At 44.1% G+C, this 22,297-nt stretch overlaps 1 protein-coding gene across 3 annotated transcripts in view; it reads right to left on the bottom strand.

The window, feature by feature from the left end:
* Positions 1-1,577: 1,577 nt before the first annotated feature.
* ANGEL1 (angel homolog 1) overlaps positions 1,578-22,297 on the bottom strand; it is an 82,191-nt gene continuing 61,471 nt past the window's right edge. Inside the window, exons 3-10 of one of the 3 annotated variants that reach the window (XM_019640372.1) lie at positions 12,440-12,554; positions 8,196-8,771; positions 7,051-7,277; positions 6,525-6,594; positions 5,537-5,970; positions 3,192-3,318; positions 2,785-2,895; positions 1,578-2,337 (exon numbers count right to left, since the gene is read on the bottom strand). In XM_019640372.1, the coding sequence (XP_019495917.1) occupies positions 2,126-2,337; positions 2,785-2,895; positions 3,192-3,318; positions 5,537-5,970; positions 6,525-6,594; positions 7,051-7,277; positions 8,196-8,771; positions 12,440-12,542 (1,860 nt within the window). In that variant the 5' untranslated portion in view covers positions 12,543-12,554 and the 3' untranslated portion in view covers positions 1,578-2,125. Of the gene's footprint in view, positions 2,338-2,784; positions 2,896-3,191; positions 3,319-5,536; positions 5,971-6,524; positions 6,595-7,050; positions 7,278-8,195; positions 8,772-11,476; positions 11,615-12,439; positions 12,555-22,297 lie in introns of those variants that run through there. The other 2 variants (XM_019640374.1, XM_019640375.1) reach the window with 2 other exon arrangements.

The raw sequence follows: 22,297 nt of genomic DNA, 5'->3' as shown, positions 1-22,297 counted from the left end.
CCGGTGCAATGCAATGTCAGCTTGTGGGAAAGTTAGGCCATCACTGCCGATCACTGCAGCTCCTTTTGCAACTCGGATGCTTCCCATTAAAGTCAGTGTCACTGTCAAGTTGACAAGTTTTGATGTGCACAGCTGGGTTGGATGACTCTGGTGTTGGACTGGAAATATTATTTGTTAGGACATCTAAATACAGCCTCTAGAAAAAAGATTATACACTATGACCTCCTTGTACTGCACTGGAATCTTTCTACTCATGGCCTAAAAACGGTGGTAGCTTTCTAGATTTGGGGTCTTTAAAAGAGATTCATCAGGAGCCTGTTTAGCCCTGGGTGGGGGTACTGAACAAGGGCATGTGCACAGTATGTGGTGGATGGGTGTGTTTACCCAAATTTAATCTCAATTTTGAAAATACCACTGTTATTTTGCATTGTTAGTGAACTGGATAGTTTCCCCCTTTATAATAATTTTACTTACAAAGTGACTGTTAGTATATATTGGTTCTTGGTTTAATTTTATTATTAAATTGAAACATTTATGTTTCAAGTACAGCATTAATTTTTTTAATTTATTTTAAATAACCTATTCTTAACAAGAAATTACCTGTGTGGGGTCCTACTACTGTTTAACTTTAGGATTTTATGATATTCAAACACTGAGCCACTGCTTCCCTGCCTGGGCGCAACTGACACAAGCACTTATCCCAGTTCTTGTCATATACCAGTCGCTCAGTGCACGGTAGCCATCATGATTTACTATTGCTATTGCCAGTTATAATATTTTACCTTTGCAATTAAAAAAACTGAGCCATTGAAATGTTTGCAGCTCTGTGCAAAATGCCAGTTCAAATTACATTCCTACAGGAAAAAAAATAAATCCATTGCTTACCACCACTCCTTTTACTATAGTTTTTTCTAGTCATTGTTTGGTTGTCTTAAGTTAGTCTTCTAGCATCTCTTCAAGAAAGGCTTTTGGTTGAGTATAAAATTCTTGAGCCATACCTTCTTTCCTTGAAGCCTTGCTCATCTGTCTTCTAGAGTTGAATGTTAATGTTAAGAAGTCTGAAGTCAACTGGATTATTTTTACCCTTAAAAGTAGCCCAATCTTTTTGGTTCAACTGCCCAAATGATTCTTTGACTTTTTACTTCTAGTAACTTCACTAGGACATCTTAGTGTTGATTCTCCTAAGAGTTTTTTGACTTTAGAAAATCTTCCCTGAATCATACCTTTAAATATGCCTTTTATGCCATTATATTGGTCTTCTTCTTGGTGAACTCCAATTATGCGTATGTTGAGTTGCCTTATCTCCCACTACTTTCATTCTCTCTCTGGTCCTTTCTATCCTTTTACTTCCTTTTTATTTTGCTTTCCCCACCCTGGCCTCTCTCTCTTATCTTGTTTTCAGCAGTATCTATTCTCTCTTGGGCTGCATCCAATTCTGTCTTCATTTCATGTGATTTTTAATTTTATTCCACTTCTTTCCTCAGCTCTGCAGCTTACATTTCATATCCTGATGTCTTGCCATGTGTCTGATCTTATTTTAAAAAGAAAATTATATTATTTTTGTGCTCTTATTTTATAAAGGCAATTGCTTCATTTTTTTATTCAATGGGAAAATAGTCATAATTTTCATATGCTCCAAGGCAAGAAATTTTGCCTTTGAAGTAAGTATTCTTTATCTGCCTTTTATTTTTCCTGTTCCTTCCACCTTATCATCTTGTAGTCTTTTAGTACGGTTCCTTGTAATACGTTATGCTGGTTCCTTTTGGGCAGCCCAGCTTTGAATTAGTTGAGGTTTCTCTACCAGCTATTCGTACAAAGTTTATATAAGGGAAGAACTGAGTATGCATTCCAAGTAACAGGGAGTTTCCTTATGACACAGGGTTGTGTATGAGTCCTTTTAATCTTTACTTCTCCCCAGCCAAGAGAGATATGCAGCTCTGCGTCTCATCTTCCCTCAACACTGAATCAGACTGCTTAATGCACACGTGGCTTCATTCCTTGATCCGTCTTTCTTCCTCTGCCTCTTAGTACCAAAACAGGTTCAGACAATCTCCTATCACAACCTGTGTATCCTTTTCTTGTTGATGAAACAATGATATTGGTTTTGTGCCTCAAGGTACACTCCTCACCTTGGAGAAATGCATTTTGCTGGTTCTTTATAAAATCCATATAGCCCCACAGATAAGTCTCTCCATACTTCCTCCAGCACCCCTCCATGATCTCCAGTGCTTCTTGCAGCCATTCCACTTGTGTTGTGGTTCATGGTTTCAGATATCTTCAGATCTCCAGTATTCTCAAAGATGGAGTTTACATTTCTTTTTTCCATTCTCCTTGTTGCTTCGGAGTTTCAGAGACAAGAAGGGTAGAATGTCAAGTATACTCTGCTACGTTCAATCTGGAAGTTCTCAGTAGGAGTAACTTTTTATTACAACCAGGACTACTGTCACCTTATGATTTTCAAAGCCCTATCATGGTATCTGCTTTCCTATATGTGCTGTATACATGCTAGTTACTAGCAATTTAAGCCTAAAAAGGTTAAGTTGGCTTACTCAAGGTCTCAGAGCTGATAAGAACTCAGGTCTTGATTCCTGGCCCATGTTCTCATCACACTGCACATTCATGCATGCAGATGGCCACTGAATTCCGCTGACCTTCCTTCTAAGCACACTTACTGCCAGAAGCTGATCTCTAAGAATTATACCTAAGAAGGACTAAGAATAGCATAATTGACAAATATCAGGGGTGAGGGAGAAAGACCAAGAAAACAAGGTTAGTTCTCATTACCTGGCTTAGTGTCTGTCACTCCTTCCATAAGAACCAGTCCTACAGGCCGCTGACAGGCGATGTTGCAGAAGCGGAAACGTAGCAGGAAGTCTCGGCTGTACTTATGTCTCTCTGTAAACCGGGAAAAGCCATACAGTGAAAGAAAGGAAGAGGAGCCGCCTGATGAGACCTTAATATCAAGAAGCTTCCAGTGTAGGGACACAGAGGAAGTCTGGCTCTGAAGACAAGGAGATTTTTCCAACAGCTATGATTTCAAATTGTCCATTTCACTGGGTGACCATGAGGTCAGTGAGAAAAACAAAGGAATTTGCTGAGAATTGAGTTACACTTTCTCATCATTGAGGTGCCAGCTTTCTCCCAAAATAGGCATGGAGGCACAGCCAGCCAAGAATGTGGCACATGCTCACCTGATCTCTTGGGATGACAGGAGGTGACATACTGACAGCAATCAGTGATGCCCAGGGAGCTGGGCCATAGTGGGGCCTGCAGCTTCCTCTGGTAGAGCTGATGGGAGAAGTCTTCCTGTCCAGACACCTACAAAGAATGGGTAGGAATGAGGAAACTGAGATAGAAAAAGGAAACAGCTCATGTTTGGGGACTGGCAGACAAACACACACACACATAATCATACATGATGTATGCAAAACATGTAAGTCTCAAGGGAAGATTAGAAATAAGGAGCTAATTAAAACATTTTTTTTTTACTAGAAACACTAAAATGTCCATGAGACAGGAATGAGAGGTAAGACAGAGAGGTATGTGAATCAAAGAACAGAACTGTATCAACAAGTGGTCCCCTACGTTTCACCTCAGAAAAACCTTCACGATTCTGCACAGGGAATGTCAACTTTCAGGGGCTCTAACGTGCAATGGGAAAAGGTTTATTCTGATCTTTGCATCTTCTAGATCAAGGTCTAGCATCTACAGCCTATTACTGGGAAACCATGGATCAAACCGAATGGGAAATGAACCACAGCACTTTATCATACCCACGTCACCACCATCCTCCGTCAATGAGCAGCCTGGGAACGGACAGAGCACAGCAGGGGAAACACTCAGCAACATCAGTCATCTGTCCACCTTGAACATGTAGCACAAGTCCCTTTACTTCATTTAACAACAACAAATATTTCAGCGCCAACTATGTGCAAGACACTAGCTAAGGGCTGGGGAGAGAGCAGTGATAGACACAATCTCTCTGCCCTTAAAGGACGTAAATCTCCAATATGCCACCTGAAGTGAAACAGACCTGGAATTTAATGGGAATTTACTAGTTGTGTGACTTTGGGCAAGTTAGTTAACTCTCCTGGGTTCCATATCCTCTACTATAAAATGGGATGATAATACCACTTATAATTAAGGATCTTGATAATAATAATTGCTACCAAATTACTGACTGCTTCCTTTGAAGCAGGAACTGGAAAACACTTTATGTGCATTGTTTTTATCTACCAAACAACAACAAAAAACTCCTCTGAAGGAGGTCCAGTTATATCCCCAGTGTAAAGATGAGGCAAATGGGGCTTGCGGAAGTTAAGTGACTTGCCCAAGGTGGCACAGCAGGGATTTGAACTCCGGACTGCCTGGCTTCAGAATAAGTGCTCCTAACCATTATGCCTAATGGTACCTGTCACAAGGTAGGCACTTAGCAAATTATTTGGCCTGTTCCCTGAGCTCCTTAATTACAGCAACTTTCTGGCAGGATAATGCCTTTCTCTGCACACATGGCAAACAGGACATTGCTGGCACTTGAGTAACCTCATTAAAATAAAAGCCCAAAATGCTCCACAATAATTCAGTCATTTTGTATCCTTTCTCCACTGTGCCTTGCCAAAAGTTAAGCAATACATTGGATCAGTAAGTGCAAAACAGAGATTAAGTGACTTATAAAAATTAGCACAAGCTGAAGGCCCATGAGCACGGCTAAATAAACTATGATAAGCTATGAGGTATCTATGCTATCAGCATTCAGCAGTTCAAAGGAAAGAAACAGATCCATATATACATCACTGAGTGAAAAAAAAAACAATAACCAAGCAACAAAATGAAATACACCGTAATATACCATGTTTATAAACAGACACACGATAGATCATACACCAGCTGTTAGAAGCAATCACAGCATAGTAATGGAGGGCGGGAGCTCTGAGGCCAGGCCACCTGGTTCCAAATCCTGGCTCCACCACTAACAACCTGCAAAGCCTCAAGTGAGCCAATTACCTAACTTCTCTGTGCCATTGTTTCCTCATTTATAAAATGGGAAACTGAAAATTAATGCGTTAATACATGTAAAATGCTCAAAATAGCACCTGGCACACAGCGATGCTTAATAAAAGTAAATTACGATGACAATATCACAGGAACAGAAATTATCACTGTAAATGCATAGAAAACGATCTGGAAGAATACTACCAACCTGCAAACAGTTATTACTTGACTCTCAGGGGAGAGGCAGGGAGTGTAGGTCATAAAAGGCGCTTTGGCCTTATTTTATGATGTTTGAATTCTTGCAAAGATGTTACTTATGAATTACTTATAAACTAAAAATAAATTAATGATAAAGACTAAAAGGATTCCAATATGCCAAAGGCACTCAAGAGCTCCCAACTTCCAGACTTTGGGTACAAGAAGGCAGGAGGGACCCAGAACAGGTATAACTGAGGTCCCTGCCACAGGAGCAGCGCTGGATGCCAACACCCGAATCTCTCCCTAGGCCCTGCTCCCACCCCCAGAGGGCCCTCCCCCATTTCACCTTCCAGGCCGGCATCCCATGGTACTGGAGCTCTCCGTCCCTGATGAAGTTGTAGAGGGGTGAATCAGGGACAGAATTCAGGTCCCCACACAAGATGATGGAGCAGTGGCTGCCATCTGACAACCTGGCCACCTTGTCCACTTCAGCCAAGAGAATGGCCATCTGGGCCAGCTTGACATCACCCCGGCGTGGGTTGTACAGGACGTGGGTATTTGCCACACATAATGGGGCCACCGAGACTTCTCCCAGGCCTTCTGGGACTAGTGGCTGCAGCAGCAACACTAAGCCCACGTTATCCCGGTTGAGGAGCTCCAAGCCAGGCCGGAAGTACTCCACAGGGCTGGCACAGAGCAGACGGAATCTTGTGGGCTTGTAGCAGACAGCGCAGCCATCCGTCTTACACCCGGTCCTCCTCTTGTAGAAACAGGTAAAGCCTGCAAGGAACATCCCACCAAGAAGCTGGATCAGAGTCCTTGAAGCCTGAGTCCCTCCAATCAGCAGCAGTAGCCCAGCGTGTGTGCATAAGGCATTGCTCCTGCCGATTCCTTGGTTCTGCAGAGGTTCCCTTACAGTTTTAAGCAGATGACCGAGAGGCTCTAGGGGAAGGAAGAAGGGTATGAAGAAATGCAAGACGATATGAAAAGCATGGAATCTGAAGTCAGACAAGTTGGAGTCCTAGCTCCACAACCTATGAGCTTGGTAGCTTTATGACCTTGAGCAAGTCACAGAAAATTTGAGAACCTCAGTTTCCTCATTGTAAAATGGGGATAATAATATTCAGCCTCACAGGGTTGGTTACTTCAAGGATCAAGTGGCAATATCCATAATTGCTTTAAAATTGCAGAACTCTATTTTCTTTCTCACCCACACAAAGAAGGAGCTAGCTCACAGGTGAGACGGAGGACTTACTAAGACAAAAGAAAAAGGTGGTGTCTTCAGGAGAGAGCAGACAGGGCTGTAGGAAGAAAAGACCATTGAGCTGCATTACCCATCATTCGCAGAGAGGGCTCCAGCTGCTCCCAGTAATGATCTTCCTGGACTTCCTGGAGACACAGGATCTGGGAAATTGACAAGGAAACCAATCACTCCAGCATACCCAGAGCACTGCTTGTGACTCCCACTCTAGGAGCAGGCACTGAGGCCAGGTGGGAAGCTGCTGTGTGCCTCAGGCAGGGTCACATGAAACTCCCCACAGGGCTGACTCTTCCCAGACAGCCACCCCCAGCAAGAACAGGCCCAGAGTTGAGCTGAGGAGGCCAGACACATGCACTGGATTTTCCCAGTCCTTGAATCCCTTGTCTCCCTCCCTGCATAAAGGTGCTGGAAAGCGCACATAGGGAGTATTCTCAGCATCTGCCAAAATTCATTTACTCCAGGCAGGCAAGCTCCAGCCCTAGGCAGGACTCCAGTCCTATGAACAACTATGAGAATGAGCTCATCTTCTAAGAGCATTGGGAAACAGCCCAGGTCCAGAGCAAATGCAAGGTGGCACTCCCCCTAACCCTTTCACTCACATCAGGGTCCCAGTGCTGGAATTCCTGCATGAGATTTGCAAAGCGATAGTTCCAATTAAGGATATCCGGGTGGCAATGCAGATAGAGCTCGGAGCTCTGCTGCATCAGGTCCTGGGCCAGGATGTTATAGGACATCACAGTGAACTGGAACTGAGGGCCATCCCCTGCCTCCAGGCCCTGAGCATCTAGCTGAGTAGAGAAATCCTCCCATTCTCGCCACAAGATTTCTGCAAAGGGGTTAGAAGAGGGCCACAACTACATGTTACCCACAGGGCCAGCCATCTCCACTCCTGACTCAGTGTCATTGTGCCTAGGTTCCTTTTTTCATAGTCCATGTCACCCATCCCTCTCTGTGGTGATTTGAACAGCACTCTAAGGACATTCTCAGACTAGACAGTAAGCTCCACAAAGCCAGAAACGACCTTGGCCTGTTCACCACTGTATCCCCAGTACCTAGCACAGCACCTAGCATCTAGTACATGCTCAATAAACATAGGCTGATAATGTCTCACTTGTGACAAATCCTTGGGTCTCTGGGGAATTATTCAGATGAATGTGCTTAACCGTTACCTGAGGTTAAAGACATTTCTAGACTAATCTCAGCCTTGGGTATTTTCTAACCCCTGGAAAAGTCTGTAGGGTAGAAACCACAACGTGTCCCGCATCTCCCGTAAAGCATGGAGCTGCATAGTGGATTCCAAACCAATTTGAGCTACAGAACTCATTCTTCAAATTTTAAATGGAAGCCCAGTATGTACCACAAATAAAACTGGAGTTATTCTGGTTGAGGTAGAGTGGAGCCCCTGAGAGCTCTCCACCCCTTCTGCCAGAAAGCCCTTGGTCAACCTCCAGAGAAACAACACACTGAGAATCAGAACTAGGGTCCACTTTCCGTTCTGCCACTACCTGGCTATGTGACTTCAGACATGTCCTGCTGCCTCTCTGCACCAGGGTTATTTCATCTGAAAGACCATGGGGTTGGAAGAGATGATCTCTAAGGTCCCTCTATATTTGACACTGCAAGATGCTCAGAGAAACAGAAGGCAGCGGCAGAGTTCGCCACCAAACATCTTCTTTAGCAATGGCTCTGCCCACACCCACAACAACCTACTACCCTGGCTCGCTCAGTCAATCGTCAGACTCACCATGATAGGGAATTTCCACTGGGGGAGGCTGCAACTGCCCCAGGCCCTCATAGGACCAGATGGGAGCCTCTTCCTGTGGCATAGGCTCAGGTGCTATGCTCCAGGCCACCACTGCAGGGTCCTCTTCCCACTGCTCTGCAGCCAGGGCACCCATTGGGAGGACAGCACAGTCTGCATACTGGAGACCAGTCTGTATGGGTACAGCTGCCCACACTGGGCCCCCGACCTCTGGCAGTGGCTCTTCTCCTAGCACCTCGGGGAAAGGCTCCTCTAGGTTCTCTGCTGCCCGCAGGTCACTCAGCTGCCTGCTGGACCACTTGTCCTCTGAATCAGCATCCTGTTCTCCGGGATTTTCCATCAGGAGTGCCAGGCTGCTCTGGGCTAGTCCTTTATCTACTAGGAGACCTTCGCTCACTGTTGAGAGCACCTGGCTCGACGCGTCTTCTTGCCACTGCTGCAGCAGGCCCTCACATTCCTCTTGGTCTGGGCCCCGAGGAGCCATGGCAAAGTCACCCTCTACCTGGGGGGACGAGCTCTTCGCCAAGAGGGCATTTTTTCGACATGTGAAGAATGCATCTAAAAAGAAAGCCAAAATACCTGTTATAAGATGACAGCATCACCCCACCCACTCTCTTCTCCCAAGTAGGATATGAATCCCATACAAGGAAGAATCACATGCACCTTGCACATCATTGTTCCATCACAGAGCCTGCCCATTTTATTCATCATCATCATCAGAGTGAAGTACTTACTATGTGCCAGGCACTGTTCTAAATGCTGTACAAGTATTAACTAATTTATATGATTCAGGATCTGATAAATATTCAGTGCAGGGACAAAATGGCTATCCCACATAATCTAGGACAGAGACGGTCATATATAACACACCTCTTCATCTACAGGTTAAGACTCCTATTAAATACCAACTCCCTGGTTCTAAGAGCCACATTACATTGGAACCAGAACCTGACCATGAATCAGAACTGTGAGTTACGGCCTAGCACTGAAATTAACAAAATTATGTGACCTTGGACAAAGCCCCCGAGTGAGATGGACTCACTCTTGGCTATAAAATGGGGACAAGGGAAGTTTGAACTAGATAATCTCCAAGAGCCTTTCTAGTTCTGTAAATCCCCTAATCTATGAATGCATTCCAAAAGAAAAAGTCCTCAAGTAGACAAAAAAGGTGTCTCAAAATCTATAGTTTACTTTTTAGCAAAAGCCCTTGGTCCCCTTCTCAAAGCTATTTATTCTACTCATAAATGTTCACAAACTTCATTATTTGCTTTCCCATTCCATAACGCAACAGAGGCTGTAAATCGGAAAGTGCCAGCAACTGACAGCAAGAGACAGCTGTCATCTCTCTGCTACAGAAGCCACAAATGACAGCCAATAGGCAAGAAAGCAGGTGGGAAAAACTCGTAAGAGCCCCCAAACTCCAAGCACAGTATTTTGGTGCAAGCAAACACCCCCTACACACTAAATCTCTTAGGGTATGGCACAGGACAAGTGACATGCATGATGGTGTCCCTCAATCATCAGAGATTCATTATATCAGCTATATTTTTAAGGAAAGAAAAACAACAAAATGGTTCAATTGTTGAAAGACACTATCTTATTTATGGCCTATGTGGATTTACATCCCATTAAACCAGTTTTCAACCAGGGGTGATTTTGCTCTTAGGGGACACGTGGCATTGTCTGGAGACACTGTGGTTGTCACACTGTGGGGATGCTACTGGCATCTAGTGGTTAGAGGATAAGGATACTACTACTGAACATGCTATAGTGCAAAGGACATCCCCACAACAAATTATCCAGGTGCAAATGTAATAATAATGCTGAGACTGGGAAACCCTGCTTTAAACCAATGGCACCCCCTGGCTTTAGTCTCAGGGACTTGCTAATTCCCTGCCTCTGTGTATATGGCAGAGGCAGAGGTTCTTTGGTTTACATGTGTGCTGTTTGCTAGTTTTAAAAACTTAGGTTTTTATTGTTGGCAGGGGTTTGTTTTTCAGCAGCAGAATCCTTTATTTTTTTTAAAAAAAAGGAAATCTGTGAAAACCAAACACAGGAAGTTAATGTAAGTGGGACTACTTTAATGGGTGGGTGGGGGAGAGGGCCCTTCCTCTGAGATCCCTAAAACTCTAACAATAGTCTAGAAACCTCTGGACTAGTATATGTCACTAAGGCTGCCATTATGGACATTGGAAGAGCTCCACAGATGACAGCAACACGGTTAAAGGAGTATGCTTGAGTTCCCTGAAAACCAATGACTTCTGTGGAGTTGCTTATTCCTCAGTTATGTACACACAAGCCATTCCTAAACTGAGTGCTCACTATATGCTGAGCAGCGTCCCGGAGACACAGTGAGCAAAACAGACATGACCCCGCCCTCCTGGAGCTTGGGTTCCAGTAGCAGACAGAAATGAACATTTCATACGAAATCCACATACATATAACATAAGTTACACACACCAGAAAGGAAAAGCACAGAATGCACAGCTGGAGCCCTCATTTCTTAGTGCTTCTTGGCCCTGTCCTGCCCCCTACATTGCCAGGGAAGTCTGGGAGTTCCGTGGGGTCTCTGAGAGCAAGTGCTGGTCACATAAGAACCTCGGGAATTTCAAGACCAGGAATGAAAAAGCGCAGGCAGATCACGAAAAAGTGAAAGAATAACTCTCTTCTCTCTCTCTCAAGTATCAGCTGGGCCTGCAGCCGCTTCATCTCTAAACTCACGGGAGACTGACTGCTTCAAAGCTGAGGTTTAAACGCGGCTCTCGATTCTGGGCGTCCGTTTTTCAACCAAATACTCCGCCGACGGAGGGGAGTTGAGAGACAGCTGTGAACGGTGTGGCGTTAACCCAGGGAAAGACAGGGACGTCCAGGTCTTCAGTCCACGGACCCCCAAGGCCAACTGGCCCCTACCCACAGAGAACTCGAGCATTCGCCTGCGCCCCGAGTTACCAACCCTCTCCGACACCCCCAGGGCAGTGAGTGACTCAGCAGCCCCCAGGGCCTCTCAGCACCCCCGGGGCCAGGGAGGGGCGGCTTCTGCCCCTTCCCCAGCCCCCCCTCCGCGTTAACCGTGGCCCAAGGACCCCAGAATACAGGCGTGAGCAGGGGGTCGCCCACGAGGGTCGAGGGCCAGGACTGGCCCCGGGGCCGAGGGCCACCTCCCCACTTTGGCACTGCTGGGGAAAGGTGGTTCGCACACCGCCTCAGGCCCCGTGGGGCCGGCTCGGGCCTGGCTCCCGCCTATGAGCACGCGGGGCCAGTACCTGAGATGGCACGGAAGAGGCGCGCGGCCGGCAGCAGCAGGTAACACAAGCACGACGCGATCATGGCCGGAAGCCGGCGCCGGCACCCACCGCCCCTCCTCACCGCAGCCCGCCGGGTCTCCCGCAGCTCGGCCCCGCCCCGAGCTCGCCCCGCCCCCGGGCCGTCTCACGTGGGACCGCAGCGTTTCAAAAACAACTTTATTGGGAGCGTAGGGCTACACGTGCGCCCGCACGGGCAGGTGGCTGGGGGCGTGCCCATGGCAACGGGCGCGGCCTGGTCCCCCGAACTCCTCCAAGCACCAAATTAACTGCCTCCCTGGAGGCTCCACGGTATTATTCAAAGGCCACTTCTGCCACCTAACTAGGGGTCCACCATATAACCTCTCCGCCCCTCGGTTTCCTCATTTGTAAACTGAGGGGCTGGACTTTCTCTAAGGCCTTACTCCCCCCACCCCACCCCACCCCACCCACCCACTTCTATAATCTCATCTGTCTCAGCTGTAGAGAGGGGAGAGCAAGTTCTTCCCCATTTTTTTTTTCCTGACTCTGCTACCGTCTTCCCAGCTCAGATTCTAAGTCACAAATTGAGTCCACATCTTTGTCTTTCTCATCCTGTTCCAAAAGGGCCCTCTTTTTACCTATTCTGTAAAAAAAAAAAAAAAGGGGGGGTAATTGGTAAGGGAGTCAAGAAAGGGGGAAAAGAAACTTCCAGAAGGGCAGGGACTAAGTCTGTTTGGTTGATTCGTTGGTTTTCATTAAGGGATCTCTAGTGCCTACAACAGTGTCAGGCACATAGTAGGAACCAAATAAAGCTTTGTTTACAGACTGATCAAAGCATATGTCACTAAATTAAGGCCAGGACTTCTATGACACCCAAAGACCTCCCCCATCCCTGACCCACAATCATTTGCCCAGCCACACTCCGAAGAAGGAAGGACTGTATAATGCTACCAGTTTCAGTACCCTGCGTCTGAGCTGTGCAATTTCCAATTTGTGGCTGGAGCCTCGGTTGTTCAGGGAAGCCTTCTGGGGAGTCACCGGATCCAGGACCAGCTGGGTACATCATAACACTGAAAGGCTAAAAGGAAGAAGGGGAGTTAGTGCTGTGGTCTTCCCACGGTTTTCGCTTAGCTCTAGGCAAGTGTCTGCCTTCAGGCAATAGCACCCCTGCCTTGGCCTGACATGAAGCAGAGGCTCCCAGGGGCGACCTGAAGATTGGGAAACCTCTTGGAAACTACTGTGCAAATGTTACCTAAGGAGCCTCCAAAGTCAGACCCATTCCTTTGATGTGGCTTAAATAAACCTTCCTTGTACCTGCCTTCCATTTTGTCCCAATAGTTACCCAGAAGCCCAAGTTCCAAATCAGATCCTAAATCAAAGTACTTAGCTAGAGATTATTTTTATCGTTTTGGGAAATTAGGGTTTTCTTATCCAGTTGGAAAATGTCTTCAAAATATGAATTCCTTGGCCCTACTTCCAGGGTTTTGATTTAACAGGTCTGTGGTGGGGATCTTAAATACTGACCAAATTATTCTGATGAACGTTTGGGAACCTCTGCTGAAGGACCTAGCCTCCACTGAGCTATTCGTTCATGTGTGAGCAAAATGTGTCAGGCCAACTGATGCCATGTTCTTTCAGAGGCTTTCCCTGAGGCCAATTAAGCGAGGCTGCCCTCTTTGTTTCTGGATCCATAATCAGCTCTGTTGCAAAGTATAGAGTAATGTGAGAATCACAAGTTTTGGAGTTAGACCACCTGAGTTCAGATCCTAGCTCTGTGACTACCCATGGAATTTCTCAGGTTACCTAACCTCTTGGCGCCTCAGTTTTCTCACCGTGCTCAACCCAGGGTAAGCTCTCAAATACTATTATCTGTTTTAAATTTAGGCCAAAAACAGCTCTGGCTACTGCTAATGTAAGATCATCTTCCACAATCCATGGCATAAATCCCTTCCAAACTGGAATGTGACATTGCTAAGCAAGCCATAACTGCAGATTCTAAGGAGACTTGGCCTGGAGAAGTGCCTCAGGCTTCGCCGGTCAAAGGAAAATTATAAGTAGAATTTGTACCAACTGCAGCCTCAGTATGTCAGAAATATTCCAAAAGACCGGATGAGCCCCCTCAGTTCACCCCAACTGATTACAGTGGAGGCAATGATAGACATCTGTGTCCACTGAGTGGTTTCAAGAGCGCAGACCTATCTAGTGAGCAAGTGTAAAGGTTTGCAATACCTTGAGGGATTTAAAATGTTCTTTTAGAGGCAAATTTTCAGGATATAGGAAACTTAAGCCCTTGAGGTTTCAAATTTTACTTATGCCAACAGGCATGTGTGGAAGTTCAACACAGAGGTTGCCTTTATTAATTCATTTGTTGATTATACCAGGTGGCATAATGCTTCCTTCCCAGTTGCAGAAGCTACTGACCAAGGCCTAGAGCAATGCTGACCAGGAGAAATATAATGTGAACCACACATGTAATTTAAAATTTTCTAGTGGCCTCACATAAAAAGTAAAAAAAAAAAAAAAAAAAAAGCAGGTGATATTAATTTTAGTAATATGTTTTATTTAACCCCATATATCCAAAAGTTTAGCATTTTAACGTGTCACCCATATTTAAAAATGAGATATTTTATGTGCTTTTAAAAAATGTTTTGTACTAAGTCTTTGAAATTTACCATGTGTTTTATGTGGACAGCACATCTTAGTTCAGACTAGCCACATTTCAAGTTCTCAGTAGCTAGAAGGGGCTACTGGCTATCATATTGATCAGTGCAGGTCTAGAGAGCTCAAACAGCCTCTCAGATAGGATAAGTTGAAAAACATTGTCCACGTTTAACTCTTAGGATAAACTGAGACCTGTACATTCCTAGTAAGTTGTCTTCTCTGAGCCTAGTGTTTCCTCTGGGATCTCAGGATATATGACTAGATATTCCTAGAATGTGCCAGATTGGTCTGAGTTGATGCATTCATTCACTCACTTATTCACTAGTTCATGCATTCAAGTATTCGTTTGTGATTTATCAAGCATTCATCAGTGTTTACCCCCCGCCTCACCCTTGTCTTTTCTTGGCCTCAAGCTCACTTTTCCTCTCTCATTGAAGACCCTAGCCCTGGACCCACAAGATTCCCTACCTCAAGTTTTCCCATCACCCATGTGGATGAGCCATCCCAAATCCCAGGAGGTCATTGTCACCACCTCCTCGTTGACCTCGTTCCCACTGTGCTTCAGACACCCTTGATGTGTCGTTACTGGGTACTGCTCCACCTCTGACATCATAAATTCACACACCCGCTCTGATGGATCGCCCCGTGGTTTTCTGCCTTTCCTACTTTCACTTCTGCGCTATCTGTTCTTTACCTTTATCAAATCCTTGAGTTCGCTATTCTGCCCTCAATCTACCCCTCAGTCATTATTTCCTTCTCTATCCAACATGGAATCCCCATGAACCATGTTTTAAATCACTCTCTTCCCAATATCAACTCTCACGCCCACTGTTCCTTGATTACACCTGCTTAGGTTTCATAAAACCATTCTTCGAATTGGCTCTTACACCTGGGCTGCTGAGCACTGGTGCGTAAAATTAACAATCATGGGGTGGGAGTTGCTTCTGTGTGAAGGGTGAAAAGGATAACTATTGCATTGTTCAGTACACCTGAAACTAACAATAAAAAAATTAACAATCACATGAATTGGAGTTATCAGTGTGCTGGTCTCCAACCTGACTTCAGCCCTCAAACCCTCCCCAGCAATCCTGTGTTCTTAATTAGCTTTCTCTCCCAATTCCGCAATGACCGTTCTTCTCAAACTTGCTGTCTTACTGCCTTCCTTCCTGCTCTCTGGAGATCATCTCCCTATCAACTTTGGAGAAAAAAAATAGAACCAAGTGACAAATTCTCTACTCCCTGTTGCCACACTGACCAGCATGCATAACCACCTTTACCTCCTTCCCTTCCTATTACCATAGCTGACCACTCCGCTGGGTTTGGAGTTCGCTTCCTTCTGCCTCCTCAGAGGTTGTGCCCCTTCTGTTCACCCCTCTCCTTTTCTTCCCTGACTTCTTTGAACATGCTCAAATTGCTCCTATATTATGAAACGCTCCCTCAGCCCATGCCCCCTCCCAGCCATGCCCCCATCTCCTCACCTCCCCTTCACAGCCAGGCTTCTTGAAAGAGTTGTGTGTGCCTGCTGTCTATACTTTCTCCTCTCTCTCATTCATCTTCATTCACTGAAATATAGCTTCCACCCTCATGACTCCACTGAAATTCCCTGACCCAAGTTCCCAGTGCCTTCCTTGTTGCTAAATTCAATGGACGCTCTCCAGGCTATATTATTTTTTAACTATTCTGTAATTTTGCATGTCCCTCCTGGGTTTCTGTGACATTCTTGTTTTCCTTCTAACCCTGTGGGCCTTTTACCCCAGTATCTTTCATTTATGTTCCTCTGAACACTCCGCTTTTAATGATGGCGTTTCAAGGATTTCATCCTTGTCCTCTCTCCCCTTCTCATTTTAAAGTCCTTCCCTAAGAAACTTTCATGACTCCAATGGCTTCAAGTACCATCCATATACTGACAACTCACACATCTACATGTTAACCCTTTCCTGGGCCACTGACACTTAAATCCTTTTGCCCATGAACCTCTCCAGTGGATATCCCAGGGGCACCTTGAAGATTCAACGTACCCAAAGTTGCACTCATCACCTTCCCCAACCATCCTCCAAAAACCACTGCCAGCTCCTCTTCCTCTTCTTTATGAATGGCACGATCATCTATCAAGTTATACTTGCCTCCTGCTTTTTCTTCTCCCCTTTACTTTCATATCTGATTTATCCCCAAGTCTAAGTGGTTTGGCCTTCTTTGTAGTTATTTAGCCAGTCCACTTTATCCCTGCAGCCACTCCTAACTGGTGTTGATCCTTTTCCTATCCTCAATCCGCTCTCCACCCTGCCGCTGGAGCAATCTTTCTACTATGCAAGTCATATCAGGTCACATTGCTGCTTGAAACCTCCCTACAAACCGCCACTTTCCTCTACTACAGGCCAAACTCCTTAGCAGAGCATTAAAAGCCTCTGCTCAGCTCCCATTTCATCTCTTAGCTCTACCTTCTCACCACCACCCTTCCACAATGAGAATCACACTCCAGTCTCACCAAACTACCTGAGGTTCCCTCAATGCACTTTTTCCCCAGCCTCAAATACCTTTCCTCCTCCACTGGCCCCATCCCTCTGCCTTCACCTGGTTACTGCCTGATGGACCTTGATGTCTCAGCCTAGACATTCCTTCCTCAAGGAAGCCGTCCCAGATCTCCAGCACCCACCCACACACACACATACCACTGCCCCCAGTCTAAACCAGAAGTGTCCCCCTATTTGCTCCTGTATTGCCCTCCCTTGTTCTGGGCTCAACATTGTCACTGTCTGTGTGCTCATCAGTACCCTTCAGTAAACTGTGTACTTCATGAGGTTCACCACTCTTATCTTCATCATCCAGCCCAACGCCAGGGCATTCAGCACATTGAATGAATGAATGAATGAATGAATGAATGAATGATCCTTCTTTCTGAAGAGATTCCGTTTCATACAAAAACCAAGCATAGGGCCGGCCGAGTGGCTCAGTTGGTTAAGAGCTCACTCAAGAGGGCGAACTCTGAGCAACAGGGTCGCCGGTTCAATTCCCGGCCCAAACTGAGCTGCCGCTGAGCTGCCAACAGGTGGCAGGATGGCTCAGCTAAAGAAAGAAAGAAACAAACAAAAAAACCAAGCATAATAAAATCCAAACTTGCAAAAGTGGACACATAATGGGGAATTGATTTGCATTTCCCAAAGATAGTTTGTTTTACAAAATAATTCTGAAAATGCCCCCCCACCCCGTATTTGAAATCTGACTTGATTTACAACTATCATTAAAAAAAATAAAACCCCTTGCATAAAATTGGATATTATTACATCTAATCATATTGGCTTCTGTTTCTTTCTTTGTTGTGCTTCCTCATCTTGCCTACTAATGTGGTTCATGCCAACTTTCTTTCTTTGATTCTTTCTCTCTATTCTTTCCCCTGGAGAACTAGGACCTTCAGTAACTATCTTATGCTAATGACCATCAAATACAACCACAAACTTTTTCGTAAAGGGACAGATAGGAGATAGTTTGGGCTTTGCAGGCCATAGGTCTCTGCAGCAATTGCTCCGCTTTGCCTTAGTAACATGAAAGCAGCCACAGAAATACCTACGTGAGTGATCGTGACTGTATTTCAAACAAAACTTTATTTACAAAAACAAGCAGTGGAGCAGATTTGGTCCTCAGGCTGTTGTTTGCCAACTCCTGAAATACATCACCTGAGCCCAGACCCTTCTGAGCCATGTTCAGTGAACAGCAAGGGGATCAATGTAGAGAGGTAGCATAAGCTCTGCAGCCAGACTGACTTTAGCTATATCCCTGCTCTGCCACTTTCTAGCTGTGTGACCTTGGGCCAATTATTTAACCTGTCTGTGCTCAGTTTTCTCTTCTATAAAGTGAGAATAAAAATAGTATCTCATAATAGCATAAGAATAGTTGTTACACAGGACCAGCCGAGTGGCGCGTTGGTTAACAGCTGGCTTGGGACATCAGCTCTGAGCAGTAGAGCCCCGGTTTGGATCCCACGTGAGGGCCAGTGACACTGCCCTCTACAGCTAAGATGGTGAGCAGCAGCTTGACCTGGAGCTGGACTGCCATGAGTCGCCAACGATGGCGTAGGCTGCAGCCCCTGCTGCAGTGGGCTGCCATAAGCTACTGTGTGTGGCTGACAGCCAGCGTGAGCTGCCAAGAGCCGCTGTGAGCGGCCATCCAGAGGCCGGTGACCGATCTGCCTCATCCGGGAAGAGCGCAATGATAATATCAACATGGGCCAGTAAAGTGAAGTCCTTCACAACTAGACTGAAGAACGAATGGACAGCAACTTGTCTGTTCCCCTTCCCCCAATTCCCCAGTGCTGTTCTCCTCCCCCAATTCCCCAATAAAATCTTTTTTTAAAAAAGAATAGTTGTTACACAATTTTAATGTGTTTATACATGTAAAGTCCTTAGAACTTATAATGCTTTATAAATGGTAGTTTATAGAATAGTAAAGTGTCCTTCTGCCTTGATCCCCACTAGTGCAAGTGTTGTAGCAAGAATATTGGCAATTAAGAAGGAAATTGTTATTCCCTTAGTATTTGGCCATACCTTGCCCCAGGTGACATTCTCTTTGACTCATTTCAAGTCATAATCACAGCTCCCCTCTTCCCCTGGGACTCTCTCTTTTGACCCTGCTCTGTGAATTAACTATAGAATCAATTCATCTGCCACCCACTAAGTGCCTTAGGCCCATCTCCCAGCACCATGGGAGCTATTGTCATAAACTGGTAGTTTAGAGTATAGCAGTTCCCTTTCTCTACAGTTTTGCTTTCCACGGTTTCAATTACCCGTGGTCAACCAAGATTTGAAAATATTAAATGGAAAATTCCAGAAATTAACAATTTAGGAGTTTTAAATTGCCCACCATTCTGAGTAGTGTGATAAAATCTCATGCCATCCCCCTCTGTCCTGCCCAGGACATCAATTATCTCTTTATCCAGGGTATTCACACTGTATACACTAGCTGCCCATTAGTTACTTAGTAGCCATCTCGGTTATCAGATCAACTGTCGCTTATGGCAGTGCTTGTATTCAAGTAACCCTTATTGTCAGAAGGTTAATGGTAACCCAATGCTATGTCACAATGCCTACGTCATTTACCTCACTTCATCTCATCACGTAGACATTGTATTACATTATCCAAAGAAGAAAGGTGAGTACCATACAATGAGATATTTTGAGAGAGACCTCATTCACATAAATCTTATTACAGCATATTGTTATAATTGTTCTATTTTATTATTAGTTATTGTTAATCTTTTAGTGTGCCTAATTTATAAATTAAACTTTATCATAGGTATGTACGTATGGAAAAAACCCATAGTATCTATAGGGTTTCAAAACCATCCACAGTTTCAGGCATCCACTGGGGTTCTTGGAGCATAGCCCCCATAGATGGGGGAGAACTACTATACAACATTTTGATTAAATGGTACACCACATGGTTATATGGTTTCTGAAATGCTAGCTCCACAAAAAGACCAAAAAGGATGCATATAGTTAACTGATTTTTAACAAAGGTGGAAACACAATTAAATGGAGAAAGGACAGCTTTTCAAACAAATGGTGCTGGAGCATTTGAACACCCACATGCAAAACAAATCTTAAACAATACCTCACACCTTATACAATAATTAACTCAAAAATAGATCATAGAAAAGGTTTTAGAAATGGGTAGTGGTGATGGGTGTACAACATTGCGAATGATACTGAATTGTACACTTAAAAGGGTTAAAATCGTCGATTTTATGTTAGTACAGTATATTTTACCATGATAAAATATTTTAATGGATTATAGACCTGATATAAAAGCCAAAACTATAAAGCATATAGAATGAAACACAGGAGAAAATCTACATGACCTTGGGTTAGGCAGAGAGTTTATGACACCATAAAAGGAAAAACATGATCATTTTGATAAAATTTGACTTCATCAAAATTAAAATTTGTACTCTATGAAAGACTGTGTTAAGAATAAGACGCTAGGATTGGGGGAGGGGGATTTTCACTTCGAGGGGTAAAAAGTATAACTATTGCACTGTGTTGTACAGCTGAAACTAATTCTAAAAAATGTGTATTTCATAATAAAAAATAAAAGAAGAAAGCAAAAAAAAGAATAAGATACTAAACCACAGACTGAGAGAAAATATTTACAAATCACATTTCTAACAAATGACTTAAATCCAAATATCTCAAGAACTCTCCAAACTTAGTAAGAAAATAACCCAATTTAAAAGGGGCAAAAGATCTGAACAAACAACAAAGAAGATATACAAATGGCCAATAAGCATATGAAAGGATGCATGAAATCATTAGTCATTAGGGAAATCCAAATTAAAACCACCATGAAATACCACTACACACTTATTAGAATGGCAAAACAAAAACGAAACTGGCACGATCAACTGTTGGCAAGAATGTGGAGCAAGTAATGCCCTCATACATTCCTAGTGGGAATTCAAATGGATACAGCCACATTGGATAACAACGTGGCCGTTTCTTACAAGGTCAAACCTACACCTACTACGTGACCCAGCAATCCCACTTCTAGATATTTACTCAAGAGAGACGAAAACATGTTCACACAAAAACCTGTATGTGATTGTTTATTGCTGCTTTGTTTATGATCACCAAGAAAAGGAAAATATGACATCTTTTGGCAGCGGAATGGATAAACAAAGTGTGGCACATCCCTACAATGGAATATTACTCTGCAATAAAAAGGTACAAGCTACTGCTTCATGTGAGAACATGGGTGAATCTTAAATGCACTTTTACTAAGTGAAAGAAATCAGACCCCCCCAAAAACTACACATTGTATGATTTCATTTATATGACTCTGGGTAAAGCAAAACTATAATGATGGCAAATGGAACAGTGATGGCCAGGGGTTAGAGTGGAGTCAGGGGTTAATCATAAAGGGGGAGCATGAGGGAAATTTTAAGGTGGTGGAACTGTTTTGAATGGAACCATGATGGTGGACACATGACCCTATGCATTTGTCAAAACCTATAGAACTGTGTACCACAAAGAATGAACGTTACTGTATGTAAATTAAATAAAATCAATGAGGATGTGAGGAGAGAGACGATATACAGACTGTGACAAATGACCCTATGATATAACTGAATCAAATAACAACATTGAAGGGTACAGAAAGGAAGAGTTGAGGTAATAACTTGGGATAAAAGTGTTTTGACTGGATATTATAAGGATAAACACACACCAAAAAATAACGCATCCTAACAAACACTGTAGTCTAGTTGGTAAATTTGTTTCCAGGTGTATGGTTTAGCAATTCCAAAACTATTGTATATGTACAGTTGACCCTTGAACAATATGGGGGTTAGGGGCATATAACTTTTGATTCCCCCCAAAACTTAAGTTGTATCTGCAAGGGATGGATTCCAGGACCCCCATGGACACCACAATCTGCAGATGCTTAAGTCCCTTATATGTATATTAATAAAATGGCGTGGATCATGCATGCAGTGGCCCTGCACACCTGAGGACTCCCAACTACAGAACAAAACAATATAGGTATTTATTGAAAACAATCCATGTATAACTGGACCCATGCAGTTCAAACCCATGTTATTCAAGGGTCAACTGTATATTAGAGATGAGCAAATAAGTAAATATATTGTAGAAAATGAGAGCTGGGTTTCTCAAGGAGAAAGAAATGACAATTCTGAAAAGGGGGAAGGCATGAATGTCTCCTGTGGCGCTGACTTAGCGTCAGAGGTATCAGTATAGATTCACAGTTTTTAATATATATACAGATAGATGGGTATAGATAAATATAGATGTGTGTTATGCATGGGTTAGTATACATACATACATACGTACATACATACATACATACATACATACATACATACATTTCCTAGCTCTATCTATTGACAAGGATTAGAAGCAGTGACAACCTAACTGCATGTCATCACCCAGATCTAGGTTTCCATTCTCCTTGGAAAAGTGGTTGATTGCTGTGGTGCCAGAAAGGAAGGAAGGGATCAAAAAATATATAAAAGGGGGAGCATGTCAAAAAAGGCACAGAAGGGCCGGGCCAGTGGTTCAGTTGGTTAAGAGCTCACTCAAGAGTTTGTGCTCTGAACAACAGCGGTTCGATCGAGCTGAGCTGCCAACAGGTGGCAGGATGGCTCAGTTAAAA

This window comes from Hipposideros armiger, unplaced genomic scaffold (genome assembly GCF_001890085.2).
Source record: "Hipposideros armiger isolate ML-2016 unplaced genomic scaffold, ASM189008v1 scaffold_49, whole genome shotgun sequence".
NCBI classification, from domain to species: domain Eukaryota; kingdom Metazoa; phylum Chordata; class Mammalia; order Chiroptera; family Hipposideridae; genus Hipposideros; species Hipposideros armiger.
Note: the sequence above shows the minus strand (reverse complement) of the source record. Positions and strands in the feature narration are given on the sequence as shown.